The 25,069-nt window shown below is 33.4% G+C and overlaps 1 protein-coding gene across 10 annotated transcripts in view; it reads right to left on the bottom strand.

Annotated features, from left to right (window-relative positions):
* Nucleotides 1-2,756: 2,756 nt before the first annotated feature.
* LOC106057102 (uncharacterized) overlaps nt 2,757-25,069 on the bottom strand; it is a 133,559-nt gene continuing 111,246 nt past the window's right edge. For all 10 annotated transcript variants that reach the window (XM_056024510.1, XM_056024513.1, XM_056024508.1 and 7 more), the window contains 4 exons: nt 21,455-21,554; nt 12,793-13,053; nt 12,091-12,171; nt 2,757-11,326 (listed from right to left, as the gene is read on the bottom strand). In XM_056024510.1, coding sequence (XP_055880485.1) covers nt 11,181-11,326; nt 12,091-12,171; nt 12,793-13,053; nt 21,455-21,554 — 588 coding nt within the window. In that variant the 3' untranslated portion in view covers nt 2,757-11,180. The remainder of the gene's footprint in view (nt 11,327-12,090; nt 12,172-12,792; nt 13,054-21,454; nt 21,555-25,069) is intronic.

Below are 25,069 nucleotides of genomic sequence, written 5' to 3'. Positions count from 1 at the left end.
ACTTCAAGACGTGATAGCCAAAGTCGTGGGATACTGCAGTAAACCCAATAGAGATTGGTTTGGTGAGAACAATGTAGAGATTTAAGAACTGTTAAAGAAAAAGCACAACTACTATCGCCCTGTTCTTGCGAACCCTAATGACAACGCAGCCAGAACTCTATAAAAAGCTTCTTGTCACACGCTACAGACAAAGACGTTCCTATCCATTCTTAATCAGTTTTATGTGGGACAAAAATCCCAGATTAGACACAATGGTAACCACTTCCCAATAGAAAATGGCGTGAAGCAGGGCTGTGTACTTGCTCCTATTCTGCTCGGCTATCTTCTTTAACGTTATGCTGGTTCAAATGAGGCAGCGATTTCACGAAGGCATCTACATCAGGTTTCGTTCGGACGGCAATGTGTTCAATCTTCGACGTCTACTATCCCATACAAAAACAAAAGAGGTGGTCATAACGGAGCTTCTCTATTCCAATGATTTCGACCTGCAAGCTCACAATGAACATGATTTCCAGAACGCGGTCAACGAATTTGCATGCGCTGCCGCCACTTTCGCCACCTAGGGAAAACAAATGTTATGTTCCACGTATCCCGATAAAACCTACTCAGCCCCAAAGATCACAGTAAACGGACAGCCCCATAACGTGGTAGACCACTTCACGTATCTAGGAAGTATAGTATCATTGACGCCTCGCTTTCAAGGGAAATTGATAACCGTTTGGCCAGGGCCAGTATTTTGGACGCCTTCAGGCGAGAGTTTGGTGGAATAAATCGCTCCGCCTGCCTACAAAAATCAATGTCTACCAAGCGGTGATTCTCTCAACCCTTCTATATGGATCTGAAACGTGACTACTATACAGAAAGTAACAAAGACTACTTGAGCGCTTTCACCAAAGATGCTTTAGCTCCATCATGAAAATACGGTAGCATGACAGCACTAAAAACAGCGACATTCTTGCGAACACCGGTTTGGACAGTATAGAGGAACTTTTTATGGTCCGACAGTTACGCTGGGCAGGGCACGTATCCTGTATGGGAAACGAACGTATGCCAAAGGCAGTCTTTTTTGGTGAGCTTAAAGATGGTCGACGTAACAGAGGTGCCCCATGGAAACGCTTTAAAGACCAGCTTGGGAGCCAACTTGCCTTAGCTGACATAGAAGAGAGCACCTGGCTGCATGCGGCCTCGGAACGAGACAGCTGGTGGTCACTCGCAAAAGCCGCGGATACACATTTGAGACCAAAAGAAATTACGCTGCCGAGGACAGACGCAGATGGCAAAAAGAAAATCTTAATCGACCTCCGGCAGACAATGGTTATGCTTGCCCTCGCAGTGGCAAAATATGAAGGTCACAGCTGGGGCTGCGTAGCCACGGGAAATACTGCATTCCTCATTAATCTTCGGACTCGAAGACATGCCTTAATATATATATATAGGCCACCCTATATATATATAGCTCTGAAACTTGATACGGTGCCCTTTCATATGAAAGAGAAAGTCAAGCAAGATATTGACACTTAAGAATTAGGAATTATAGGGCTGACGTACTCGAGTTATACAGCGCCAGTATTTATAATTAAGAATAAAGATGAAACGCTCTCCTCTTGTATCGATTTTAAAAAATTAAATAATATTACTGAAATACATTCTGAGGTAATTTCTGAACATGAGGATTTATTTAACTGGCTGTATAAAAGTACTTTTCGTTGCAAGATCTAACAAAGGGTTGCTGGCCAATTCCAATCAGTTAAACTAGCAAACCTTTTCCAGCGTTTAGAGTACTTTAAGGAACATTGTTTATAAAATGTTTTACATGTTTCGGATGTTCCTTCAGAGTTGAAGATAATTTACTTCCTAGTCCAAACCTCCCGAAGGACGACGGGGGATGGGAGCGGGCAGGGTTTGAACCCGTGACCATCAATAAATCCAACCGACAGTCCAGTGCGCAAACCGCACCAGGCAGCCATCCATTATATGACTTACCTTTTGGTTTGAGCGGTGCTCCAAATCATTTTAACAGGGTTGTTAAGAGTATGCTAAGGAGATTAGAAAATGTATTGTTCTACCTCGACATTTGCATTTTCAGTGAAGGCTGAGATTCGCCCTTGAAAAGTGTAAGAAATGTTTTTGATGCTTAAAGAGAGTTACACTAAAACCAGCTAAATTTCTGGGTCATAATGTGGGACAGAGAGTTATCAAACCTAATCCTAGTAATTTAATATATATAGTAAGATTTAAAACACCCACTACAAATATATATATATATATATATATATTTATATTTATGAAAATCAAAAATATTAAACCAGAAAACCTGACACCATGTTCTCCTCCAAAGTTAAGTTAAGACAAAATCAGGACTGACCAGAACTCAATCTTGACAAACCTCACCTCCTTCCGATGACTTCTTCTGAGCATTCAATAGTGATATCTCTGAAGTTGAGCCAATCTTCAACCATTGGGTCAATAGATCTGTAAGAGCCTCTTTGAACGTGTCCAGGAGAACAGTAAGTGTACATAAACTAGACCCCATATTTATTAAGGAGGAGAGTTGCTGGGTGGGGGGGGGGGGGGGTGAGTGAAGTGTTACTAGAATTCGCTGACCAAAGGAATGTAGAGTTACTTTTTCATTATTGTAATTAAAGTAATTAAACTAAGAAAGCCCTGGAACTATTAAATGGGCGAAGCCAGTGGGTAATGCTACTGGTTATTATTATAATGTTATTGTCTGTTTAAATAAAAACAGGATAAATGGACATTTGAATAGATCAATTTATTTGTTTTCAGCCTGTAAATGTACCACTTAGGCTACCAAGAAATGAAGAGGACAAAAGCTTCAAATGGAATGTACATCTCAATAAGCACAGCCATCTAAGTACATTAGCAAGTAATACAATATTACACAGTAATTCATTTTTAAACAATGGAAACCAGTTAAAAACAATAAATATATAATTTAATAACTGGTACATAAAAATGTTATAAGATAGCTCAATATTTCTATACATATCGATTAATGAAAACACAAAATTTAGTATAGTGCACTTTGTTTAAGTCTAGGTGTACTATATGTAGTGGCATGATTTAAAGATAAATATTCATATTGTAAAATAGTGACTTTATACAAATTTGAAGAACTATTAATAATTATTGTAATTGTTAAAAAATCTGGTTTCTTTTTAAAGTATTATACAAGCAAGAAAGATAATGTTTAAAAATGGTGTTTAAGAATATGAAATAATGCTAAGAAAGAAACAACAAGAAACATGTTGGGTGGAATATTAAGAATACAATAAAATTTTTAATAAAAAATGTTGGTATTCATAAAAAATATGAATTGACATATAATTTAAAAATTTACATCAAATAGTTTAAATGTGGAAAGATAACAAACACTTTCTTTAGTATTTGAAAAGTTTAGAGCTACAACTAGTCTTAAAAAAAAAGGTATTCTTGTAAAATCTATAACTTTTCAAAATACTTTTATATAAACAAAATTAGTAATTAGGAATAATTAACAAGATGAAAAAATAATATAGTTATAAAGCAAATACTTAAAAATGATGTCTATTTAGTGGTATCTGGGGTATATTTTAAGTTGGAAGATTTTGGCTATACAGTGTCATTTTATTGAAGATAGGTTGATGGTTGATATCTTTCAAAAACAAATATGCTAGAAAAATTTTACTTTGATCAAATATCATATATCTGTAGTAATAACTATTACCTTATTTTTTTGTAATTATTACTTTACTAAAATATTTCTTAAATCATTTTTCTTTATCAACAAATTAATAAAAAAAAAATAAAAAAAAATTAAAATATTTATAATGCTCACAAAGTATGTAAAGTTGCTTTAAAATCAAATCACATATACAGCTAATGCAAGATTTTGCTTGATGAAAAAAGATCTACAAGACATTATAATATCTATATAAAAGTCTATTATGCTGCCATTAGCTGCTGTTCATTGTAATTACACATGTAAAAATGAAAAGCATCCAATATTGCTTTGAAAACTTCACTGCCAAAACTACTTGTGAAGCAAATTTTTTTTAATGAACTAAAAACAAGTAAAAAAATTTATTATTTATTTTTTATTATTAAAATTACAAAAATCTAAATTTTATAATTAGCTACATTCATTTTTAAAATGAATTTGAAATCATTTTTAACAAAAGAGAAACTTTAAATAAAAATAATAAGACGTCTGAAAACTTGATTTTCGATTTTGAAACACAACAGAATTCCTTACTAAAATTAAAAAAAGAAATTTACCATAAACTTTGGTAATTACAAATTAACAAGATAGTAGAAATACTATCAAAATTTATTTTCCCAAAAATTTACACAACTCACATACATGTGTAATCATAAACAGACTTTTAATTAATGACCCCAAAAATCAATGTGATTTTTTTCTGTTATCAATCTGAATATCAAGTAACTTGTATAGCACAAATTTTTTACAATTTATTCTACTGCCCCATTGTCACATTACAAAAAATTTAAGGCAGTTTGCATTATGCATACTGAATATGTAAAAGTACAATAACTGTAAAAAGGAGTAATTTTTCTTTTCTTGGAAATAATGAAATATATGTTGTGTGTGTTTCCATTTTAGAATATCAATTTGATTGGTCTTCAATTTCAAGTATCCAATAACTCTGGGGGATGAGAGTTAAACCTTCACCACCTCACCTCCTTATGTATGGGTTATAGTGAATAGCTACAGATTAATGATGTTGCATTTCATGGGGACTGCTAAATAATATATTTTTTAATTTCTAAAAAATATTTTATTGTTAAATTCCTCTTGCCTATAGCATACATTTTTATATATAACAGCTTTTCTAAAACAAAAATTAAAACTTTCTTGAATGATCTTAACTAAAAGTATTCTAACTTTAGTCTCAATATATCAAAAAAGATAGTCAAAATAAAGTTGAAGGTTAAATAAAAAAGAAAAAGTAAAGGCAATATTTTCACAAAATACACTAATTAGTGAAACTGACAGTTATATCTATATTTCAATGGCGACTTATTAATAGATTTTGTTGTTGTCATCTAATATGATGAGTGCTATAGCAGCTAGACCAAATGAAGAATACATCAAAAACTGAATATGCACATATTTTATTACTCCAACTTTACAGTAGTGAAGAGCAAAATGGAGGTTTGACTATTTCCATTGAAACTATGTGTTTACTGCCTAATAATTGAAATAAATGAAGTGCTACATTCGAGCATTTAAGACAGTTCATTTTAAGTGGCAACATTGAACAAATGGAAATCTTCTTAATGTTGTATTTGATAATGGAATGGCCTTACTGTGTACTGTCAACATTATTTAACACTTATTTAGAAGAAAATACCCTAGAATGAAAATTACATGTCATATGAAATTAAGAAAAATTAAATTCTCAGTAAGCATTCAATTAGGATTAATTTCACCCTTTTTGTAATGTCTATTCAAGTTGCACATTATAAATTAATTAAAATTTGGCAAGAGATGTAGGCTTGCACACTGCTTGTAGGCCTCATTAAATACTTTCATAAATATATAGACGTTTAGGAACATTTTTTTGCACTTTATTAGGATTTTTTTCATAGATAGGAAAAATTGATGCGGGTTAAAAATTGTCAATTTTGTTTAAATCTATCATACATTAGATAATAATCGCTCTTACAAAACAGCCATCCCCACCCATAAAGGTATTTTTTAAAAAGTGTTTTTTTAGTTTACTTGTTACTATTCTTCTATTCAGCATTGGGTCAAAAACACCTGATGATTAGTTTCCAATTCACTCAAATCAAACATTGAAAACTTTGGTGCGACACACATCCAGCCAACTATAAAAAGGTAGTGGCATTCACCAGATATGCAACACACTGCTATCCATCGATTTCTTATGTGTTTGTAAGAGAAAGTCACCACCACAGGTGCATCCTCCATGAGGAACAGCATGGAGTGGCCTAGAAAGAGTGGCTTGGCCTGGTTGTGTGTTTGAGGGACATAGAGTGGCCATCAAACACATTTAGCGTCTCCTTCTCTCTCTAATAGTCACGACACACAGATCAGACAATACAATTTAGGTTTGTACAATTTTCTTTGCTTTAGTCGCTTAGGATGCAGAATGTGGCATCTTTCCTATTGACCCAACATGTGCACTGAGATAAGTGAATCTAACCAGCACTTTGTTTACTTCGAAAAAATGCAGTTGCTATCACTTTAAATTATTTTTAAAGTTCTGTGATAGGCCAGTTCTTCAATTGAAAAGAAAATACAAATTTCACAGATAAAGTAGAATACACAAGTATCGAGACCTTATGAACAAGCAGAGTTTCTTTGTCATATAGACCTTAGGCTTGAGGCACATCTAAATGCCTTCAAAGAACAATTTCGCATAACACTTGACTAATTGAATGTCTAATATTATCAAGAAGTGCGAGACTTGTGCTAAACATTTAGACCTATTATTTAGATACCAAAGATAATTGAACTCTAATGATTTTCTTGCAGAGTTACACAAAGCAAAGAACACAAAATGAAAAGCACAAAAGACAGAATGACCCGAAGAAGTAATGAACTGTGAAACACAAGCATTAAGAAAAGATTCAGTTGAGGTCCAGGAGAAGAAAAGTTGATGAGCCACTCCCAACCATACTCCACCAATTTGTTTTACCGGAAGTGTGATTTCAAAATATGGTGGAGTCTGAATGCACCACTAGCAGAGAAAAGTAAAAAAAAAAAAAAAAGCAGGGCATCTGTGTATAAATATTCAACTTGACTTTTTAGAATCCATGTTATCTATTTTCTCTCTATTTTCTGTTTGAAGAACTTTAATGTCAACTAAAAATGGTTGAAAAAAAACTTAATTGCCTTAAAATATGCTCCCACTCCAATGTTCACTGATTCTGACAAACTAATGGCACAGTATTGTATAGAACATAGCAGCCAAGTACCATTTGAAAACATCCATTTAGTTGACATATTTTTCTGTTTTATATAACAATTTTATACATTTCTTACTAAAATGACATGCATTTTATTATTCATTTGTTTAAGGCCACCAATATAAAATGAATAGAAATCTGCTAAGTAAAAAATGTAATTATTTTTTATTGGCGAAAGATTACAATAAAAAAATAAAGCAATAACAAAAAAAAATAATGGCACTGGTTTTGAACAAGTAAAAGAAAAAGAGAAAAAAAAACACAATAAAATATACAGTAATTTGTTTATAACATAGACTGAACTTTAACAAATAACAAAACAAATTTGGCACCATTGATATCATGTAGAATTCAGCAGTAGAAAAATATTGTTGATAGTCAAACTTTGTAAGAATCTATACCGTGAAAAGTACAATATAGAACTAAGTATTTTGTTCACTACAATTTCCCAAGGAAACTATTTGTATGGAAAAAAAAATATACTGCATTTTGTTTATCTTATAGAATTTATACTACTTACTTATTTGATTTCTAGTATTGAAATAATTCTATAGATATTATTATCTATCTTTTCTATAGTTTAATAAGTGGATATGAAAGTCAAAGTTGGGTAAAAATGAATTACGATATATAAAGAATAAAGTATCTATCTACATTTTGAAATAGATTTTGTTAGCAATTGCATCTGATGCTTCAAAGTGATCAATATGGATCCTTAAGAATTATCTGATAGATCTATTTGTTGTTACCATGTAGACCAACAATAATGCATTTTAAAAAAAGTTTCTTTTTACATAACTATCACAAGCAAGAGTCAAGTCAACAAAAACTCTATGGCACTTACAGAATCACACACACAAAAATAATTAACAAGCAAAAAGTAGTTCAAACACTGTAAAACTACTTTTGAAAAGAACTTTTAAAAAGCACAATAATTTGTTTTGTTATTCAAAATCAAAATACATTTCAACATAAAACAGATTACTATAAAAATATAAATTAGTATAAGAACTAAAGACAAAAGAAAAATATACTCACATAGAAAAAACTCTATCTGAAAAAACATTTTGAAGAAGATGCAACCATTGTTTAGCTATTATGATTATGATATGCGACTGGAAATGTTTTTGTAGTCATGATATCTTAAATATAAATATTTGAGTAGGTTGAGTGCACTCTAGGTAGGCCTATCTATAAATCTAATTTCTAGAATTTAGTTCTCTAAATAATAATAATAAAATACTAAATAAACAAAGAAAAAAAGTATTATTTTTTTTTACAAACATTTGTGTTGATCTGTCAGTACAATTTGTTTTCTGTGTAAGCATCACATAGATATGAGAGAAGATGGTCTGAATAGTGGCTACCTATCAGAATGCCCAAAAGTTCCCCCATGTCATTTCATTGCAATGGCACAAGCTTGTAGATAATTCAGAATAATCAAATAATCACTGCACAATTTATATATATATATAAAGCTGAGAGAAGAAGCAGGACTATCTGCAACTGACCTAACCCACCCATGCCACATAAGTGGCTGGCTTTTTAAAGCCAGGATTGGACTTTACAGCCATCTTCGAGTCCATAGGAAATGAGAAATGTGCTCATCTTCGACCACGAAGGAGGAGCTATCTATATATATATATATATATATATATATATATATATATATATAAATCAGATTTTCTCTGAGATTAAAACATGATCATGTTAAGTGATAAGATTATAGCATTGTATTTGTTAGGATTGTTGTTTTCAATAGCAAGATAGATCAGGAAATTTATTGGAAGATGTAAACATCCAATCCAGTGAATTGTAAAGCTGCTTTTTTTGGGATCACATTTCTTCTCTAGGAATCCAATGAGACGATGTCGTGCTTATTTTAATTCTTCCTTACTTCTCATCTCACTTTGAAACCTAGTCAACAAATAGGTAAATAGATTTAGGAAGAAGGTAGAATTATAAGATGGAAGCGAAATTTTTTGTGCAAGAAAATTTATGAAAAATGTGTTCTTTTGAAGTAATTAACAACAAGAATCGGCACTATTAGCAGTAATGATGCCAAAACTAAACACTAGCTGATCATAATGATTTCAAAGCTAAATACTAGCTGATCATGAATAAAAACAAAGAAATCCAATGGAAAGGATGTTTTGTATTTAGATTTCAAAATTTTTAGAATATTTCGAAATATATGTCTACACCAACCAATACTAGAAGAGATGACAGAAGATATAGAAGATGATATAGAAGATAAACTGAGATACTTAGAAGACTAAAATAAACACAATTTACAAGAGTCTCTTTTAAAAAAAACAACAACAAAGAAGCAAGGCGACTAAATAGCAAAGCGCTTAGTTACTGAGCCAATAGGCTTAATTCAAAACCAGGTGAAATTTGTACTTAAAGTATAGTATTGAAGTTATTCAAGATTTAAGATCCTGATGGAGAGCAAGCATAAAGGAACGGCCCTGGATTGCAGATGGTGTATACACCAGAATAAAGTATCCTCATATTCTTAATAAAAGAAGCTAACAGTGCGGTTCCATTGACATTTAGATAGAATTAACTAATGCTATCTAATAGATCTCTAAGTTATGTTTTGTCTAATTGATCAAGTATTCCCCTCTAGAAAACTAGATAGGAGCCGTCCGAGCAAGATCGGGTAAAGCACAGCTTGCTTAGTAATAATGCGGTCTCCTAAAGGCTCCACTAAGTCGAGCCAAAGACCCTCCTGTTGGAGGCCACCTTGTGTGAAACCCTTTGAAATCTTGTTTTGTAGCTCTGCACCAACTGTCTTGACTTTCTTCATTTGGGGATAGACATGTAAGTTTTTTTCGGACATCCTTTGTACTCCAGAATAAGTTCCTTACGGAACTAGCGGACACCACCTCTTGTCAGCTAGGGGTCTGGGGGAGCTCTGTGAGCCGCTAAGCATTATTTTCTGTAATTAAACTTTAAAAAAATGCACATTCTGAGGTTTCTACAGCGCAATATCCTGCTACTCTTCTAATAAAAAACAAATCAATGTGTAAAATGTTTTATTTGAGGTTCAATACTGTTTGCGGTAGGATTGAACCTCAAACGACTATAGTTTGCTTTAGTTTGTAAGTCTGTGGCTTGAATTCTCGTAGATTTACTTTATCAATGGGTTCCAGCAACTGGCAGTAGGGGGTAACCACAAAACCCTTATTGGCTACGCTAATGGAATTTAGTAGCTTTACTTTTGATTGGAAAGTGGTTTCAACTTCAAAACCCTTTGGAAAGGGGGGGATTAACTCAAAATCCTCCTTGTCTACGCTTATGGAATTGGGTGACCATAGTTTGCTTTAGATATTTTTAAAATTGAAGATGTTGTTTTTTTTAACTCAAACACCTTTGGCAATGCTGGGGCAAGTGATGCTTTAACATTAAAATCTCCTTTACAATCTAAAAAATTAAAGCAAAACAAGTCACAAAATTCCACCCCCGGCTACGCCCATGGCGCAATAAATTTTGGGCAACTTGTCAGACCATATTTTGTTTCCAGTTGCCTAAAGAACAATATTTTGAACAACGAATTTCTTTGCTCTTTATTTTGCCTATTCATGTAAATGTAGGTTGAAGTATAAACTGCATGACAGTGGACACTGATGGATGGTCATGGGATGCATTACAATTTGTATGTAATCATAACCACCATATAATAACACAGCTTATATTTGAACATTTATTTCTATAATCATAGTTTCAGATAGAATCCACAATAAGAAATAAAAAATAATTCTAATTAGATGGAAGGGAAGAACTAACCACTTTAAACCTTACTCAACTAAACCTTGTCACACACTTATTTTTGCATAACTACTTTCAATGTTGAATAGCAGAAGTCAAAACTGAAAATACTTTTATTTTGCCTATGGTCTTCATTTAAAAAATCCTCTAAATATAGTTAAAGTGTGCGATAAATTATTTTCATATCAGACTGGAGCTTTTTGAAACACATACACACACATATATAGTACACATTTCTTTAAAAATGGAAAATGTGTTTTGTTGACATCTAACTTTTTAAGGCTCTAGCATGTTGTTTTTTTTGTTCCATATTTGGATGCACAGAACTGAAGACTTGGGTTGAAACTCTTCCATTGGATCAATGAGTACAACAGGAAGAATCTTGTGTTCAATATATTGATGGCATCACACTATTGGCAATCACTTATCACTTTTTTGTCAATAGCATCTTAAGGTTGCAACTTGTTTTTATTGTTAATAAGATCCGAAGGAACTGACATTTTCTTCATTAAGTTGTTGTACCACACAGTCATCAGACGAACTTGAGGCATAATACTCAGTAAATCCTGTAGTCGTTTGGTCGACACAGTTTTGGCTAAATAAAGAAAAAAAAGAAAAAATGGAATGAAAAAAAAATTATTATGTAAAGTTATTCATCAGCAACATGTTAGTTTTTGTTGCTGGTTAATCGGCACTAAATAGGTCATGTAATTGTCATTAACTAGATTAAAGTAAGACACATCAAAGAAATGGAGAAAAAAAACATTCAATGTGTCCTCTTAATGAGACAAAAAGTCACATGTGAACATCACAAGACAAGAAGTCAGGTGTGAACATCATGAGACAAGAAGTCAGGTGTGAACATCATGAGACAAGAAGTCAGGTGTGAACATCACAAGACAAGAAGTCATGTGTGAACATCACAAGACAAGAAGTCAGGTGTGAACATCATGAGACAAGAAGTCAGGTGTGAACATCATGAGACAAGAAGTCAGGTGTGAACATCACAAGACAAGAAGTCATGTGTGAACATCACAAGACAAGAAGTCAGGTGTGAACATCATGAGACAAGAAGTCAGGTGTGAACATCATGAGACAAGAAGTCAGGTGTGAACATCACAAGACAAGAAGTCATGTGTGAACATCACAAGACAAGAAGTCAGGTGTGAACTCATGAGACAAGAAGTCAGGTGTGAACATCATGAGACAAGAAGTCATGTGTAAACATCACGAGACTCATTATTTGGCGGAATAATAGAGAAACATTCTCAAGAAAGTCATTTCAATTTCAATGTGTTTATTCATAAATAATGTCATCATAATGTTGGTGAATGTCTAAATTGATGATGTTTGACTTACTTGCAATATGAGCTTTAAGTGCATCTAATAGAACATCTCGGACAATACAAACAATGTCTGGCTGAACTAACCCTGGACAGTCTGTAGAGTACAGTAAGAAACAGCATAGTGAAATAAACAAGCTTTATCAAGAAGATAGTATTTCATACATCTCGGGATACTAAATTGGAATTAATCTTTGAAAACGTAATTACCTATCTAGAAAAGTATTTTTAAAATCATACTAGAAATTATCTCTTTAAAAAATCATAAAACTGAGATATGATGAACAACATTTACTGAACAGAATTCAAAGAACTTAACTATACTTGTTGTTAGCTTACCTATACTTGTGTTAGCTTACCTATACTTGTCATAACTCAACTATACTTGTGTTAGCTTACCTATAATTGTCATAACTTAACTAAACTTGTCATAACTCAACTATACTTGTCATAACTCAACTATACTTGTCATAACTTAACTATACTTGTCATAACTCAACTATACTTGTCATAACTCAACTATACTTGTCATATCTTAACTATACTTGTGTTAGCTTACCTATACTTGTCATAACTTAACTATACTTGTCATAACTAACCTATACTTGTCATAACTCACCTATACTTGTCATAACTTAACTATACTTGTCATACTTAACTATACTTTTCATAACTTACCTATACTTGTCATAACTCAACTATTCTTGTCATAACTTACCTATACTTGTCATACTTATGGCACATAACATTGAAGCCTCCGTTCTATCCATTTCAATGTCATGGATTCTGTCACCAAGGTCTAACAAATGCACTTTGTAAGAATGTAAAGGATTCTGCATTGGCATTGTCCAGTTCCAAATGTACTTAAAGCGTCTGTATTCAGAATCATAAAACTCTGTGCAAGCAATGAGAACCATCAACCCAAATCCGACATGTTTTCCCAGTGAAATTCTGTCTTGAATATCCAACTTAAAGTAACCTAGTGACAAGCAAAGGGGTGCATTCATTTTCTTTTATTTTTAAATTAATTCATGGAAGTATTACTTTTGAATTTAAAACAAAATGTGCTCCATGTTAGTCATACCAATAATAAATCTATATCTTAACCCATATACTGGCAGTGTAACAATAAATCTATACCTTAACTCTTTCTCTCCGTAATTATTTTCCTCGTTCCGATAGCATTGTTATAACCCTGCCATGCACACCGCCATCCAAGATAGTGCAGAAGGTGCGCACTATTAGTGACTAGACTAGGAAGGATGTTGACATTAGAGAGAAGAGAACGATTTCCGCCTAAGTCTAGGAACCGATATGAAGATGCTGTGCTCAAGGCAGATGTCCTATATGTTTGTCATGTCTCCATGTAAATAAACACCTATATCTCGTTGAGTTGCCTCCCTAAAGTTATTACAGTATTTGTGAAGAAACAAGTTCCTTTAATTGTAAAGTGCCTTTAATTGTAAAGCATTTAATAGTAACATATGTACAAGGCTAACATTATTATATACAAAACGACCTCTACTAGATGTATTTTCCTTGCCCTTGTTTACAACACACTCGCGACTTCCCGCAAGTCCCCTAACTCCCAGGTATACAACACTTGACCATGTGTCACGGTTGACCACACATAGCAACCGTGTCACAACAGTCCTCCCAGGGCAGAGAAAAATTTTGATAGTATCAAAATTTCATGAACTCAAAAATTTGGGTGTACATTAATTATGCTCTACATCGACAAAGAAAAAAATTGACATGTAATACAATGGCATCTTCTATTATGAGAGAACTGGTAATGCCTATGACGACTAATAAATCTTCCATAATATGTTATTGAAAGAAACATTTCCAAATGAACTATCGCAGAAAAATAACTCTGCATATGTCCTGTTATATTATACAACTTATATAACAAAAAATCCACGCATTTAATTTTTCTATGTCACGATAATCTTTTGAATGAAAACATTGGAAGGTGAAATTACCCAATTAGTTAATACTTTTTGTTACATCAATTACATCTTCCAAATTAAGGAATTGTTTACTTTGTGTTTCTTAAATACCAGTTCCTACGTCGACATCTACGACTACAATCAATGCAACAAACTATATTGTAGTACAAATTTCACATCTCTGAATGGAAATAAAAAATTCAGAAGCGTAATGTTAAATCAATCTTGACAAGACACAATTTAAAGTTATCCTACAAGGTATTTGTTAATTTTCTCATTAGCTGATTTATGAATGAACCTAAGTCCAGCGGTCCCTAGACACATCTTGTCAACACGTCAGCTATCACGTTGATTTGTCCCGGAATAGCTTGAACTGTAAAGCTGAAGTCTTGAAGTTTTAAAGCCCATCTAGTAATCCTCTGGTTGGCTAGCTTATTTGTATTGATATAAGCTAGTGGGGCGTGATCTGTTAGTAAGATGAATGATTTCCCAAGCAAGTAACGGGATACTTTCGTTATACAGAGCACGATAGCTAGAGCTTCACGATCTATTGTGGAGCATTTTTGTTCTGCTACGTTCAGCTTTCTGCTAATGTAGTAGACTGGTCGTAGCGTTGCGTCACACATCTGCATTAAAGTGCCTCCCACTGCTGTGGAGGATGCATCTGTTGCCAAATAGAAAGGGTTTCCGATGTCTGGAAGCTGGAGTACTATGTTGTCTGAGAATGCACTTTTAATTATTTATAGGCATTCCTGTAGTCTGGAGCTCCATGTGATCTTGTTTGGCATGCCTTTTTTGTCAGTTCAATTAGAGGTTGTTTAATACTTGTGAAATTTGCCAGGAACCGCCATAGTAATTACATAAACCTAACATGCTTCGGACTTGTCCCTTTATTGTAGGTATTAATAAGTTGAGTATCTTGCCTATGTTGTCTTGTAGTGGTCTGATAGTATTTTGCTGTATTCTGTGCCTGTGTGCCTGTGTCTGTTCTGGCGATTTTAACCTTACCAGGTTTTATTGTAAGCCCGTTGTTTTGTAGTATCTGGAATACTTGTTGCAGGCCAGCAACGAGTTCTTCTAATGTGTTGTGGAAGACACATATGTTATCAAGATAGAAAATAACATCTGGTCTTTTCCCAAATAGTTTTGTCATCATTCTGTTGAAGGTCGCAGGTGCGTTACTAAGCCCGAAGCTCATGTAATTCCATTGGTAACAACCAAATGGAGTGGTGAATGCTGTAAGTGGCTTAGCATCTTCCTCTAGTGGAATTTGCCAATAACCTCTGGCTAAGTCAAGAGTAGTGAAGTATTTTGCACCTCTAAGTTTAGGTATAATGTTCTCTATGTTAGGCATTGGGTATGTATCTTTCACTGTAATGGCGTTAAGTTTCCGGTAGTCTACACATAGACGCATCTTTCCGGTTGTTTCCTTTTGTTTCACTAGGACTGCTGGAGCTGAGTATGGAGATGTGGATGTATCTATTATTCCCATTTTTAAAAGCGTTTCAATTTCCCTTTTCAGCGTCTCGTCATGGTGTAATGAAACTGAATATGGTTTGGCTCTTGTGGGCTTCGTGTCAGTCAGTTGGATAGTGGGTTTTATGGCAGTCGTTCTACCCGGTTGGACTGTGAATATTGGCGCCCATTGAGCTAGCAGTTTATCAATATCTTGCTTAACTGTATACTGGAGGTGTGATGTGTCTATAGCTTTCACAGTTTCACAGCTTTCAATAACTGGACATGGTAATTCATCTGTTTCCTCTATTGTTTCTATCATCATGACTCTATGACTGTCTTGATTAGCGTTTGTTGAAAGTGTAAATGGTCTGGGCATGTACTGCTTCAGCATATTGATGTGAAATACTTTATCTCGGCTTTTGATGTTTATGCTGTAGTCGACCTTCGAAATCACCTTTGTGACTGCCATTTTATAAATAGCTGGTTATTTTTGTCAGTTGGTGACTCTCTATTGCTAGGGAGAAAACATGAATAATTTGACTACATTTTGTAGCAACAGTTACTTTTTAGCTTACTTTTTTTTCTTTTTTTTTTTCGATTCTTTTGCATTTTGATTCCAATCAACACATTTCTACTCTGTTCAAGATAATAACTCTGATTTGTGAAGGACTTCGTAGAGGGGCCAACTCGAAATCATGCGACAATTCCACCATACCAATTCGTATTCGTATCAATGGGAATTGGAACGTTGTTGTTAGTCCCTTTATCCGAATATATTCACACAACGTCAATCTCCATAAGAAATAAATGCCTTAAGTTTCTTACTTATCAAGTTTAGTGTGTACAAGGAATTGACGTCTACTAGAAGCACTATATACGGATATAAGGTATTTATGACAATGCTTTAGATTAATATTCGACTTTAAGTGTAAAAGATGTAAACGATCGAACGCTCACATAATCTCTAATATATTTCTAAGTTACCACTTGACTGACTGACACATTCATTGATCATGAGATCTCTTAAACTGTCGTATGTGTCCGCATCAAATTTCGTACTGATGTTCCTTTTACCTCTTAGGTGCTCACTAAGAACGTTTTTTTGACGGCTTCACAGCTTGACGACCGCCGTTTGCGAAAAACCGAAAGCTCTATCAAACCTTTGTATTTTATTTTCGTATTATCCCCAAAAGGTCGCAGTCTATACAGAAAGCATTTAAAAAACAAGCAAACTTCATATTTTTAAAAATTTCTTTTTCTTTTTTCTTAAATCTACTTATTTTTAATATGCCTTACGTCATTTCCACTTCCTTTAGACGCGGTCTAAATAAAAAAAAACAATCCTAATAGCATGAATAAGATAGATCTAGAGAATTTTTCTTTGTTTTCGAAAGAGAGAGAGAGAGAGAGAGAGAGAGAGAAATAATAGAGCAAGGAATGGCACTTGGTAGCACAGTAAAAAAAACAACAACTTTATCCTAATAGCATTGAAAAGATAAAACTAGATCATTTCGATACATTCAAAAGGGGTCAAATAAACAATTACAATTAATAAAATCAAAAAGATATTTCCACAGAAACATTATAACTGGAAATCGGAAAGAAATTGTTATCCGCGATTGATCAATTCACAGACCTATATATATATATATATATTGTTATGTATTAACCACGGGACTATATATATATATATATTCACGCAAATGCATGAAATAAAGCCATTTCCAATTAGTTCCGAAAATCCTAGATCGAAATAATTAACGTCTTTGATTTTAGTCATCTTATTTACATTTAAATAGATTGATTACCTACATCTTTTTAGAGTATGTACCTAAAAATTGAAAAATAATAATTATGAGACGAGAGTGGTCTTTTTTTTCTTTTGTTCAATTACTAGATCTAGATCTAGGCCTATATGTCACATAGGTTAGGGTTGAAAAAAAAAAGATTTTACTTCTTATAACTACTTTACAAAACAACGCCTTGTTTAAACTTTTTTAAAAAATTTCACATTTTTTGTAGTGTTAAAAGATCTCCATACCCAGTCTATGTATAATATATATATAGATCTGTAGATATCCTATACTCTTAAGCGAGCAATTCTTGTATGTATGTATATCCTATACTCTTAAGCGAGCCATTCTTGTATGTATGTATATATATTTATATATATATATATATACATTTTATTTCGAAAACGGCTCTAACGATTTTCTTTAAAATTTCACGGTATGTGCATAATAGTGAGAAAAAAAATCAACTCATTGGCCACATCGGGAAAACTCGAAGTCAACCGTTATATCGGTTTCAAAATGGCTCATTATCGAAAAATTAATTTTGGCTAGAATGTTTTATGAATGAAATTTTCTATATGACGTCAATGGGAAAAAAAATGACACCGCTTACGTCACTAGGCTCACAGCAGTACACGAAGACATTTCTTCGCAAACAAGAACAAGTTTTAATGATTCAATTGGCGTAATTAAACATTTGCGCACCATCTTATTGTACATTGATCCATTATGAAACTATAGAAGAAAATAATGAAATTAAATATCTTTGTGTATGATTAGTTATTGTGTTTTAAAGGCTTTATAAATTGTTTACACTTTAACTGAGAGCACCCGTAGGTAGCTTTTACTTTGTTATTATTTTGCTGGTGAATTATTGCAATGTGTTTAAGCTTCGAAGTCTACTGTCCCATACCAAAGCATAGGAAATGGTCATAACACAGCTTATCTATGCCTTACTTGCACAACCAGGGCCGGCCCTAACATTTGAGGGGCCCTATGTGAAATGGATTGCGCGCGGACCAGTTAGGGTATGGATAAGGATAATAAGTAAAAATAAAAAATTTGAATTAGAAAATAAATTCGTATTTGCATTACATTTTTGTTAAATGAACGCTGACGATGCCGTTTTTTATATCACGCGTAGGACTGGCGTTTACCATATTGATTGACACCCCAAAATGACAATTTTGTCTTTTTAAGGACATTTTTATGAATTTCAGGAGATTTCCAGAAGCTCCTTGAAAACAAGGAGACCACGGGAACCATATTATAAATTATAATGGTTTAATTTAATAATTTACACCTAGAATTAGCGCGGGGCTTTTGAATCTTAGGGGTCCACTGCGGCAGCATAGGCCTAAGGCTGGCCCTGATGATATCCAGCTCGCGGTCAACGAATTTTCATCACGCTGCTCCTTTTTTTTGGTTAACCTATTAACCTCTGTAAAACAGAAGTCATGTTCCAGAAGTCACCCAATAAAATCTACTCAGCCCCAAAGATCAGCGCAAATAGGCATTCCTTAACGTGGTAGACTACTTCACATATCTGTGAACCATAGTATCAAATGACGCATTGCTTTAAACTACTTTAAAGGGAGGTTGATATGTGATCAGGGTAAGTCGTGCTTTTGGACGCCTCCAAGCGAGAGTGTGGCGAAATAAATCGCTCCGCCTGTCTACAAAAATCAGTGTCAACCAGTGATTCTCTCAACCCCTCTATGTGGATCTGAGATATGAGTACTTTATAGAAAGCAGCTAAGACTTCTTGAACGACTTCACCAAAGACCGCAATACAACCATCGATATTCTTGCAAAATGGTATGAACTTCTTATAATCCGACAGTCACGCATTGCAGGGCACTTATTCGTATGGGGTACGAACATATTTTTGGCAATGTTTTATTTTTAGTAAGCTGAAAGGTTGTCAAAGTAACAGAGATGAATCACAATAAAGCTTCTTTAGAATACTAACGCGATGTTTTTAACTCTTAGGAAAAAATGCGCGATTTTACTTTGTTACTAGGTGCACGTTTTACACTATAACGTAGTGATTTTGCATCACTTGATGATTCTTACTAAAGCCATAACAATAAGGCTTGTCTTCGAGTCCGAAGATTAGTGAGGAATGCAGTATTTCCCGCCCCAGTTGTGACCTACATATTTTACCACAACCAGGGCAAGCATAACCATTGTCCGCAGGTGGTCGATTTAGATTTTCTTTTCGCCGTCTGCGTTTGTCCTCGGCAGCAGATTTTCTTTTGGTCTCAAATGTGTATCCCGCGGCCTTCGTGAGTGACCTCCGGCTGTTTTGTTCGGAGGCCGCATAGAACCAGGTGCTCTCTTCTATGTCAGTCAAGGAAAGTTGACGCCTAAGCTGGTCTTTAAAGCGTTTCCGTGGGGCACCTCTGTTACGTCGACCACCTTTTAGCTCACCAAAAAAAGACTGCCATTGGCATACGTTCGTCTCCCATACGGGATACGTGCCCTACCCAGTGCAACTGTCGGACCATAAGAAGTCCCTCTATACTGTCCATAACTGCGTTGGCAAGGACATCGCTGTTTGTAGTGCGGTCCTGCCACCGTATGTCCATGATGGAGCGCAAGCATCTTTGGTGAAAGCACTCAAGAAGTCTTAGTTGTTTTCTGTAAAGTGTCCATGTCTCAGAGCCATAATGAATATATTAATTACAATATTAAATGTCAGAAAGTAACCATTTTAGAAGTTACACTGTAAAGACTTTCTTCCAAGCCTATAATAGCCCAATAGTATTACGCGAAAGAAGCAATGTAAAACGTTAAGACGTGAGCTGTGGTTTTCTATAGGCCTACTGTTGGGGGGACTTTCTATTCTAATCGCCATGTACAATTACATTGAGAACTGACAGAACGAAAAAGAAACTCTTCGGATTGATACTCTTTACCCGATCGTTCATTTTCGTAATTACAAAAATTATCCCAAAATGACTTCGGGTATATATCCTTCCTTAACAAATTATTCATCCGAGCGAGGCTCCGTCACCTGATATTTTCTTTTTATTTAGACAGAAAAAATTACCAAAATAAATTTTTTGTTGTTGGCGAGAGGGGGAGGAGGAAGCGGATAAGTAACAGTGCTGCTAATATTAACGAGCCCAAAATATGAGAGCGTGTTTGAAGCGGATCTTTCCAAATCCAGTCAAAAGTCTATGTGGGAGAAATTAAAATGCGCAGATAAAAAACATACAAGAAAATAAAGATTCCTGAGAGCGAAAAAGAGAGAGAGAAGGAAAGAAAGAGCGGGCCGTGAAGTTTCGTTGCAACTGATTCATGGGCTGAAACGTATTTTAGGATGTCTTATCAAACATTATCTTCCTATACAAGATCATTTGAAAAAGTTAGCTGAGCTTTATCAACTACTGGTAAATCATTTTAAAATGTCATGGAAATGCCAAGAACTGTCTCATTCTTTTGTTCACTATATCAATAGAAATTCATTCCTCTTATAGCGTTCACATTTAAATATCAACTAACTATTACAAATCAACAAAAAATATTAAGGACTTTTTAAAATTCGAATTCTTCAATCGACTCACAAGTCTTGATGTTTGTAAAAGTTTTTAAATCAAAGAATCGTTATGGAGACTTGTTTAAATGTTAAAAATGTATCCTCAATTTTGGAAAAAATAATTTCTGATAAAGGTACCCTTTGTCAGGCTACATACCAGTCATTTAACATTGGAAAAAAAAGTGGATACCAGCCAAAACAAACAAACACACGTGACATATACCCTATCAACTATTTCAACACAGTGAAAGACAATTATTAGGGATACAATAATTCTCAGGAAGGTGTCATACAATTTAATCAGGTCAAAACCTTTGTAGTAACATCTTTCCATCGGACATAAGAGAGCTGGGCTCATAATTGAATCTTATGGATATAAATTTTGAGACATCTCAAAATTTTCAAACAAGATTGTTATCAATCAGGAACAAATGGACGAGAGCAGCTGGTAGGTAAAGCTAGTCTAAATAAAAGATGATTAAGTTACTCGATAACACATATTTGTTTTTTTTTAAATATGCGCATTCCTAGAAGACGTCTTCATTTTTCTGACCTAAATTCGAACTTAATACATCAATTAGGAAAACATTTCTAACTTGAAAAAAAGGGAAACAATATAAGAAAAAGTTATACCTGGGATATTTCTACAGAATCTTTGTCCTGCAACTACATGTCTTGCTATTCTTCTCTGTATATGATGCCAATGCTCTAATTGGTCTTGTGGAATCTTTTTCTAAACAGATAATTATTTGTAACAAAAGCTATTATAAAAAATCCAGTAGTTTTGTTTTGTTTAAAATACATTTTCGTTATCAACAATTTTTAAATAGCATGATGTAACTTTAGTGTCAATAGGAAATAGAAGTATATTAAAATGCTCCGTCTCTAAGCCATATGCCTAAATGATAATCTACAATATAAAATCCTTGGCACTTGTACAGATTTATGGTGTGAACCCAATATGGTAATAAAAGATATACCTCCCACGTCCGATCCAGTCTTTCTGTGGTCTTACCCTAGCCCCTAGCCTCATAAACCTACACTCAAAAGCTGTATCCTCGCAAATTATTATTAAGCTGAAAAATAAAAAAAGAATTTAGTTTGGATGTTCTTTTCTCATTGCTGTAATGGAAGCGACGTTTTTTTAGCAGCCCCCGAAAGGGGAAAATACGCTATTAGTTTTGTGTCTGACCGTCCGTCCCGTTTAGATTTCAGAAACTAGAGAGAAAATGAAAATCGGACATCATGATATTTTAGATCATTCAAAGTTCTCATGCAACGGCTACTTTTTTTCTTTTCCGAAAGTGAACCATCTAATATTTAAAATTACATATGCAAGCAGATTTTTCAAAAAGTTACACCACTTTTAAATGAAAAACTTCAGGGGAAGTAAGTCTTATTAAAAATTTCACAAGCTTCTTTATTAATAAATCAAGCTTCATTCATAGATTTGCGCATTGGTACAAAAAAATTGCATCTAAGGTCACAATCGAAAAAGTATCAATGGATCATTATAAAATAGATTTTCCATTTATTAACTAATTCAAGGAATAGAATGCTGATTCAAATGTTGTTTTTAAAAAGAAATTTTAATACGAACTTCATTTCAATTGTAAGTTTTAAAAAATAACATAATACTTTTATACCGCGCAGTTTTCACATCCTCATTAGGCTATACACTTGACAACAGTCTAAATTACAATAAATAGAGGCCAGACATAAGTCTAGATTTAGATTTCATTGTATTAAATAATTTGAACAAAATTTACATTTATAATCCATCAAGAAAATAGTTTATCTTCTAACAGCTTAGGGGTGCAGATTTATTTATTATGTAAGCAGTAGTATCACATCAAGAAGTGAATCTGATGCGAGCAGCATAAGGGCACTATAACCCAGTAGTAGACCTACTAATCCTGATTATAATATTGACCTAGATCTAGCAGATCTAGATTCTATATATAGACTTCTAGATTTAGTCTAGATTCTATTTATAAATTTCTAGATCTAGTCTAGATTAGGCTATAGATTTAGTTCTGGATCTTTATCTAGAGTCTATTTAGTCTAGACATGGAACTATACTAAAGGAACGACGACTTCGAGTTTTTTTTTACAAAGCCGTTTAGAAAACAGGTTCTTTGCGCTTGTTCTCGCGCATCCTGCAATGCCTACAAAATAAAATGATGGAGACAAAGAAAGATTTTACGCCTCGAACGCGCGCAATTTACCCGTGTTGATTTGGAAATGTTTTTTTTTTTTGGCTTTTTATAAACAGATCGATAAAAACTTTATCCATTTTCAGACAATCTGTTTTGGTAGATATAATTTATTAGAGTAAGAGATTATCACAAATGATTATATTTTTGATCACCCTTCGCGTCAAATTCACATTTAAGTATATGCTTCTGTTTTGAAGTTGCCGTTCGTTTAGTAAATTTCATGTTAGGTATTTTCTTCTAGATCTGGGTAATTTTTTATGCGCTACTTATACATAAAAAAAAAGAAATCTAGAGAGAATGTCATTCCTATCTCTCATTAGTTTAATTCATATTTGCATAAGAACAGTCACCAGTAATTAATAAAAAAACGTAGGCCGCGGCCTAATGTAAACGAAGTTAATAAACGTGCGAGCGATAGAAAGGAGCCCTTTTATTAAACAATAAATTTTTATAGATCTATAATCTATGTGTAGTCTAGTATTAAGAGATTTTAAAAAAAATCTAGATTATGAAAAAAAAAGTAAGCCTATTAGGTCTATTGATAGTAGACTTATTCGCAGATGGTATATTTAGAGGCTTAGAACTATATCTAATGATGCTATTATATTTGTAGCAATGCGTTTATAAAAGTCGAGCTCAACTATCTAGAGCCTATATCTTTACGATATTAGAAACGGACATTTTAATTCTAGACAATATTTTAAAAAAAAAATCAAATAAAATCAACCTAATTAATGAACCGATTGCCTATCAGATCTAGTAGGCCTATGCTTTTTTTGTAGACGATATTTATGATCTAATAGATCTAATATATGATGCTACTTAAAACCATGTTAATAAAGTACTATTAATCTGGGTATATTTAAAACTAGAAAATAGATCTAGGCATTTCCCTTAACGGAAATAGCTCTACAGTGTTTACAAACAAAGTAAAATGCCGTAATCTAAAGTAATACTAGATGTAGCGCTATATCTAGAAAATAGAATCTATTTCTAGTGAATTATAGTGCTTGGCTATAAGTTTTTCTAATCTAGATCTATTATCAGTTTGATTATTACTACGTTTATATATTACGACAGTGTAGAATAGGCATCTAGATCTAGATTGATTGTAAACACTATATGTCAATATTCGATAACGAAAATGCCGAAATCTATATTCAAGTTTTAAATATACCCAGATTGCAAGATTTTATACACTATTATTTACAACTAGCTATTTTACCCAGCTTTTTTTTTTCGGGTTTTGAATTATGTTTTTTGTTTTCTTATATTCATGGCAAGTTTCTTCTAGATTGATACAGAATCTTTTTGTTTTATTTGAAATAAATATATTGTTGTTTTTTTTTGTTTTTTTTTACCGTACTAGATCTAGAAAATACGTGGGTAAGGTGGACTGTGAGCTTATGTAATTTTAAATATAATTAATGAACAAAATAGATTATACACGTAGATCTACTTGAAATTTATTTTTATTTTTAGTTGTTATAATATTTATAAAATAAGATGAGTTATTAATGTTTCTTATTTTAATTGCAAATATTTCTGATATGTATTTTGTTAGCTATAGAAAGGGAAGGATGTTGATGTGTGTTTTATATAGGTTGCACCAATCGGTGTTTTAAAAATATATACCTAAGTGGGCCTCTAATAGTAGCTTATCTGAAAGTTGTTGTTTTTTCTAAACACAATCTAAAATAAAGACTTACAACTACAGTGATGTATAGTTCTAAAAATGTTTTTAAAACGCCCATTTGAAGGTAAGTTTGGTAAAATAAACAAATGGATAGACTATATTTTGTACCTTCACTTCTCAAACTAAAAAGTGATCTTTTTGAAGATTAGAGTGAATAGATCTAGCCTTGGCCAATCAAAAAGATGCGAACGATGTTCTATTTTGTAATCTAGGGAAAGGTGTCATATTAGTTGTATTATATAAGCTAGTTTATTAAAAGCTAACATGTTCAATAATACGTCTTTAATTATTTTTTTTTTTTTGCTTTTGGGCTTTCATGCTTATTTGATTTGT

Source organism: Biomphalaria glabrata, chromosome 3 (genome assembly GCF_947242115.1).
Source record: "Biomphalaria glabrata chromosome 3, xgBioGlab47.1, whole genome shotgun sequence".
In the NCBI taxonomy this organism is placed as follows: Eukaryota; Metazoa; Mollusca; class Gastropoda; family Planorbidae; genus Biomphalaria; species Biomphalaria glabrata.
The sequence above is the reverse complement of the archived record's forward strand: the minus strand, read 5'-3'. Positions and strand labels throughout refer to the sequence as shown.